General features: G+C 56.5%; 1 protein-coding gene across 1 annotated transcript; it reads right to left on the bottom strand.

Annotated features, from left to right (window-relative positions):
* Window positions 1-961: 961 nt before the first annotated feature.
* C8H9orf116 (chromosome 8 C9orf116 homolog) lies at window positions 962-5,489 on the bottom strand. Its single transcript, XM_040405109.1, has 3 exons — window positions 5,342-5,489; window positions 4,855-4,933; window positions 962-1,667 (listed from the first exon to the last, which is right to left on the bottom strand). The coding sequence occupies exons 1-3, from the start codon at window positions 5,458-5,460 to the stop codon at window positions 1,479-1,481; spliced, it is 387 nt and encodes a 128-aa protein (XP_040261043.1). The 5' UTR covers window positions 5,461-5,489; the 3' UTR covers window positions 962-1,478.
* Between the last annotated feature and the right edge of the window lie 1,032 nt (window positions 5,490-6,521).

Genomic DNA, 6,521 nt, shown 5'->3' with positions numbered 1-6,521 from the left:
ATCCTCTGCTTCCCTCTTTCCTCTGCTCCCCTCGATCCTCTGCTCCCCTCTATCCTCTGCTCCCCTCTATCCTCTGCTCCCCTCTATCCTCTGCCCCCTCTATCTCATGCTCCCCTCTATCCTCTGCTTCCCTCTTTCCTCTGCTCCCCTCGATCCTCTGCTCCCTCTATCTCATGCTCCTCTCTATCCTCTGCTCCCCTCTATCCTCTGCCCCCTCTATCCTCTGCTCCCCTCGATCCTCTGCTCCTCTCTATCCTCGGCCCCCTCTATCCTCTGCTCCCCTCGATCCTCTGCTCCTCTCTATCCTCTGCTCCCTCTATCTCATGCTCCCCTCTATCCTCTGCCCCCTCTATCCTCTGCTCCCCTCGATCCTCTGCTCCTCTCTATCCTCGGCCCCCTCTTTCCTCTGCTCCCCTCTATCCTCTGCTCCCCTCTATCCTCTGCTCCCTCTATCTCATGCTCCCCTCTATCCTCTGCTTCCCTCTTTCCTCTGCTCCCCTCGATCCTCTGCTCCCCTCTATCCTCTGCCCCCCTCTATCCTCTGCTCCCCTCTATCCTCTGCCCCCCTCTATCCTCTGCTCCCCTCTATCCTCTGCTCCCCTCTATCCTCTGCCCCCTCTATCTCATGCTCCCCTCTATCCTCTGCCCCCTCTACCTGACACTATTTAAACATTAAGGATGGTGTGTGAGAGGATCCCCCAGTCATGAACACCCCTTTGCACGGATTACATTACTGGGTGCCTTGTAAATAACGCTCCAGTTCCCCAGTGATAACAGCCGATCACAGATCTCCCAGAGAACGAGGTAACCAACGGAACAGCACAAAAGTGTTCAATTCCTTTAAGTGTTTAAAAAAAAGCATCACTTTCGTTTTTGAAGTTTTACTTTTTATTGGGGACAGAGATTTGTTCTATTTGTAATTTACAGATACTCATGCACATGGAGATGCTGGGGCTGGTTGTCCAGCATGGGTAGGGATGTTAGGAGTAGTTGTCCATCATGGGTAGAGATGTTAGGAGTAGTTGTCCAGCATGGGTAGGGATGTTAGGAGTAGTTGTCCAGCATGGGTAGGGATGTTAGGAGCAGTAAGTTGTCCAGCATGGGCAGAGATGTTAGGAGTAGTTGTCCAGCATGGGTAGAGATGTTAGGAGTAGTTGTCCAGCATGGGTAGGGATGTTAGGAGCAGTAAGTTGTCCAGCATGGGCAGAGATGTTAGGAGTAGTTGTCCAGCACGGGTAGAGATGTTAGGAGTAGTTGTCCAGCATGGGTAGGGATGTTAGGAGTAGTTGTCCAGCATGGGTAGGGATGTTAGGAGCAGTAAGTTGTCCAGCATGGGCAGAGATGTTAGGAGTAGTTGTCCAGCACGGGTAGGGATGTTAGGAGTAGTTGTCCAGCATGGGTAGGGATGTTAGGAGCAGTCAGTTGTCAGGGCAGTTTATACTGATGCAGTCCTATGTGCAGGCTCCTGTAGCAGCTGATCACACGCTCTGGGACGGGCCCCTCATGTTATAGCTCCTGTGGAAGTTGAGGCGGTCGTGGGCGGTGATGAGGTTGTCGGGGCCGGTCACGAAGCTCTTCTCTACATGCGTGTTCAGTCCATTATTCCGGTACATTCCGCACTTGGTTGCGGCTTCTGAAAACTTGTCTGATACTCCGTTAAATGTGGTCTGGAAGAAGAGAAATAATCATTAGTGACATGGAATCGATCAATAGGGATCAGATGTAGCAGAGCTGAAGGTAGCACACATGGGCAGGTGCAGCAGAGCTGAGGGTATCAAACTGACAGCTGCAGCAGAGCTGAGGGTAGGACACAGGGACAGGTGCAGCAGAGCTGAGGGTTGGACACACGGACAGGTGCAGCAGAGCTGAGGGTAGGACACACAGGGACAGGTGCAGCAGAGCTGAGGGTAGGACACAGGGACAGGTGCAGCAGAGCTGAGGGTTGGACACACGGACAGGTGCAGCAGAGCTGAGGGTAGGACATACGGGCAGGTGCAGCAGAGCTGAGGGTAGGACATACGGGCAGGTGCAGGAGAGCTGAGGGTAGGACACAGGGACAGGTGCAGCAGAGCTGAGGGTAGGACACAGGGACAGCTGCAGCAGAGCTGAGGGTAGGACACACGGACCGGTGCAGCAGAGCTGAGGGTAGGACATACGTGCAGGTGCAGCAGAGCTGAGGGTAGGACATACGGGCAGGTGCAGCAGAGCTGAGGGTAGGACACAGGAACAGCTGCAGCAGAGCTGAGGGTAGGACACACGGACAGGTGCAGCAGAGCTGAGGGTAGGACATACAGGCAGGTGCAGCAGAGCTGAGGGTAGGACACACGGACAGGTGCAGCAGAGCTGAGGGTAGGACATACGGGCAGGTGCAGCAGAGCTGAGGGTAGGACATACAGGCAGGTGCAGCAGAGCTGAGGGTAGGACACACGGGCAGGTGCAGCAGAGCTGAGGGTAGGACACAGGGACAGGTGCAGCAGAGCTGAGGGTAGGACACAGGGACAGCTGCAGCAGAGCTGAGGGTAGGACACACGGACAGGTGCAGCAGAGCTGAGGGTAGGACATACGTGCAGGTGCAGCAGAGCTGAGGGTAGGACATACGGGCAGGTGCAGCAGAGCTGAGGGTAGGACACACGGGCAGGTGCAGCAGAGCTGAGGGTAGGACACAGGGACAGGTGCAGCAGAGCTGAGGGTAGGACACACGGGCAGGTGCAGCAGAGCTGAGGGTAGGACACAGGGACAGCTGCAGCAGAGCTGAGGGTAGGACATACGGGCAGGTGCAGCAGAGCTGAGGGTAGGACACAGGGACAGCTGCAGCAGAGCTGAGGGTAGGACACACGGACAGGTGCAGCAGAGCTGAGGGTAGGACACAGGGACAGCTGCAGCAGAGCTGAGGGTAGGACATACGGACAGGTGCAGCAGAGCTGAGGGTAGGACACACGGACAGGTGCAGCAGAGCTGAGGGTAGGACACACGGGCAGGTGCAGCAGAGCTGAGGGTAGGACACACGGGCAGGTGCAGCAGAGCTGAGGGTAGGACATACGGGCAGGTGCAGCAGAGCTGAGGGTAGGACATACGGGCAGGTGCAGCAGAGCTGAGGGTAGGACACACGGACAGGTGCAGCAGAGCTGAGGGTAGGACACACGGGCAGGTGCAGCAGAGCTGAGGGTAGGACACAGGGACAGGTGCAGCAGAGCTGAGGGTAGGACATACGGGCAGGTGCAGCAGAGCTGAGGGTAGGACATACGGGCAGGTGCAGCAGAGCTGAAGGTAGGACACAGGGACAGGTGCAGCAGAGCTGAGGGTAGGACACAGGGACAGCTGCAGCAGAGCTGAGGGTAGGACACACGGACAGGTGCAGCAGAGCTGAGGGTAGGACATACGTGCAGGTGCAGCAGAGCTGAGGGTAGGACATACGGGCAGGTGCAGCAGAGCTGAGGGTAGGACACACGGGCAGGTGCAGCAGAGCTGAGGGTAGGACACACGGACAGGTGCAGCAGAGCTGAGGGTAGGACATACAGGCAGGTGCAGCAGAGCTGAGGGTAGGACACACGGACAGGTGCAGCAGAGCTGAGGGTAGGACATACGGGCAGGTGCAGCAGAGCTGAGGGTAGGACATACAGGCAGGTGCAGCAGAGCTGAGGGTAGGACACACGGGCAGGTGCAGCAGAGCTGAGGGTAGGACACAGGGACAGGTGCAGCAGAGCTGAGGGTAGGACACAGGGACAGCTGCAGCAGAGCTGAGGGTAGGACACACGGACAGGTGCAGCAGAGCTGAGGGTAGGACATACGTGCAGGTGCAGCAGAGCTGAGGGTAGGACATACGGGCAGGTGCAGCAGAGCTGAGGGTAGGACACACGGGCAGGTGCAGCAGAGCTGAAGGTAGGACACAGGGACAGGTGCAGCAGAGCTGAGGGTAGGACACACGGGCAGGTGCAGCAGAGCTGAGGGTAGGACACAGGGACAGCTGCAGCAGAGCTGAGGGTAGGACATACGGGCAGGTGCAGCAGAGCTGAGGGTAGGACACAGGGACAGCTGCAGCAGAGCTGAGGGTAGGACACACGGACAGGTGCAGCAGAGCTGAGGGTAGGACACAGGGACAGCTGCAGCAGAGCTGAGGGTAGGACATACGGACAGGTGCAGCAGAGCTGAGGGTAGGACACACGGACAGGTGCAGCAGAGCTGAGGGTAGGACACACGGGCAGGTGCAGCAGAGCTGAGGGTAGGACACACGGGCAGGTGCAGCAGAGCTGAGGGTAGGACATACGGGCAGGTGCAGCAGAGCTGAGGGTAGGACATACGGGCAGGTGCAGCAGAGCTGAGGGTAGGACACACGGACAGGTGCAGCAGAGCTGAGGGTAGGACACACGGGCAGGTGCAGCAGAGCTGAGGGTAGGACACAGGGACAGGTGCAGCAGAGCTGAGGGTAGGACATACGGGCAGGTGCAGCAGAGCTGAGGGTAGGACATACGGACAGGTGCAGCAGAGCTGAGGGTAGGACATACGGACAGGTGCAGCAGAGCTGAGGGTAGGACATACGGGCAGGTGCAGCAGAGCTGAGGGTAGGACATACGGACAGGTGGTACACAAAAGGGCCAAAAACCATAGAGCAACTTGTGGATTAACAACTGTTGCAGAACTATAACTCCCAGCATACCCTGAGGGCTACAGGTGGGATTGTGTCTCTGTTAGGGCACAATGGGTCAGTGTGTATATGATCTGAAAGGCCATATGGCGGTTACAGAGGGGGACGGGGGGTGTCCAGCGTGAGACCCCTTTCTACTAGAGTGGTTGTGGGCTCAGCCCCCCCATATAACACGGGCTGTGAGGGATCAGCGGCGCCTGTCGCTATCTCACCGGCATCTCGTGGACGGTCGGCGGTTTACTCCCATATGTCTGGTTTGTCGTTCGGTAAAGCGGATTCCCCGGTTTTGATCTAAAAATGATAAGAAGAAGAAGCCGTTATGGGGCCAAGGATTGTAGTATGTCTGTGGAGAGCGTGTATACATTGTTATATAAGTATGTGCCCCCCGTGGGGTTCTATTTCTCCCACAATCCTGTGTTTCTGGGAAAGCTGGGTTATAATCAACATGGCCGCCACCTTTCCCAGAGCGCAGCACAGAGGTCTCAGGACTCTGCAGAAGCTGCCCCGGCAGCCATATTGCTTGTCACCCAGCTTTCCCAGTGGAAGATACAACTAAGCAGTGTGAGTACCGGATAATGAGACTTCTATTTACACATGGGGCAGATTTATGCGGCTGTCCCATAGATTTGCCCCCCTCCCCCGCCCAGATGTATAGGGCATAAAACTGCCATGTGTGAATCTGAGGAGGTAAGTGTCTACCTGTATCCTCCCCTCCACGTCTCCGGCTGATTGAACCTGGCAGGTAGGTCAGGCTGCACCCGGTAGTAGTCGCTGGTTTTGGGGGTTGTCAGCTCCTTGGGTTCTGCAGTGTCAGACATTGTGTCCTCTGGTGGAGGCTGCCCGGGGATCACAAGCTTCCTGGAGACTGTTGCTAGGAAACCACCAGAGGTAAACAAAGTATCAGCAATACAATGGGAGGCGTGGTCAGTGTGTAACGGGGGCGGTCCCTCCTTGGACAGATCCAAAGGAATTCAGTGACCCATCGTGGGGCCGGAGGGAGGGCGTTCTCAGCAGATTCATTGCGTCTTCTACGTGTGGGCCGAACCCTTACAGGGGGGCAAAATCAGAACAAGCAGAAAAAGTAGTCGCTGCTTGGAGCGAACTCCCGACAGAAGTGGTCAGGAAAACCGCAGTGCGGGACGGTAAACCTCCCCATATACTGTATCGATCCTAAAACATAAGGGCAGGTGAGGCGGAGCATCGTCTCTGCTTCTAGAAAAGCTGGGTGACCACCAATATGGCCGCCATTCACTTCACATGGGGGTTATAGTCCGAACGAAATACCAAGGATGGAGAAAATAGTGTCACACGGTGGCAGGTGGAGCGTCACTTATACAGAGGCAGGTGGAGTGTCACTTATACAGAGGCAGGTGGAGCGTCACTTATACAGAGGCAGGTGGAGCGTCACTTATACAGAGGCAGGTGGAGCGTCACTTATACAGAGGCAGGTGGAGCGTCACTTATACAGAGGCAGGTGGAGCGTCACTTATACAGAGGCAGGTGGAGCGTCACTTATACAGAGGGAGGTGGAGCGTCACTTATACAGAGGCAGGTGGAGCGTCACTTATACAGAGGCAGGTGGAGCGTCACTTATACAGAGGCAGGTGGAGCGTCACTTATACAGCGGCAGGTGGAGCGTCACTTATACAGAGGGAGGTGGAGCGTCGCTTATACAGAGGGAGGTGGAGCGTCGCTTTTACAGAGGCAGGTGGAGCGTCGCTTATACAGCGGCAGGTGGAGCGTCACTTATACAGAGGGAGGTGGAGCGTCGCTTATACAGAGGCAGGTGGAGCGTCGCTTATACAGAGGCAGGTGGAGCGTCACTTATACAGAGGCAGGTGGAGCGTCACTTATACAGAGGCAGGTGGAGCGTCACTTA

The sequence above is a fragment of the Bufo bufo genome, chromosome 8, assembly GCF_905171765.1.
Source record: "Bufo bufo chromosome 8, aBufBuf1.1, whole genome shotgun sequence".
Lineage (NCBI taxonomy): Eukaryota > Metazoa > Chordata > Amphibia > Anura > Bufonidae > Bufo > Bufo bufo.
This window is presented reverse-complemented; position numbering and strand designations above follow the sequence as displayed.

Excerpts from the sequence above, each read along its gene's own strand:
- C8H9orf116 (XM_040405109.1), bottom strand. The coding sequence starts at position 5,460 with ATGTCTGACACTGCAGAACCCAAGGAGCTGACAACCCCCAAAACCAGC. Across the intron at positions 4,934-5,341 it reads ACGTGGAGGGGAGGATACAG|ATCAAAACCGGGGAATCCGC; the intron begins GTAGACACTTAC and ends TATCATTTTTAG. Across the intron at positions 1,668-4,854 it reads CGACCGTCCACGAGATGCCG|ACCACATTTAACGGAGTATC; the intron begins GTGAGATAGCGA and ends CTCTTCTTCCAG.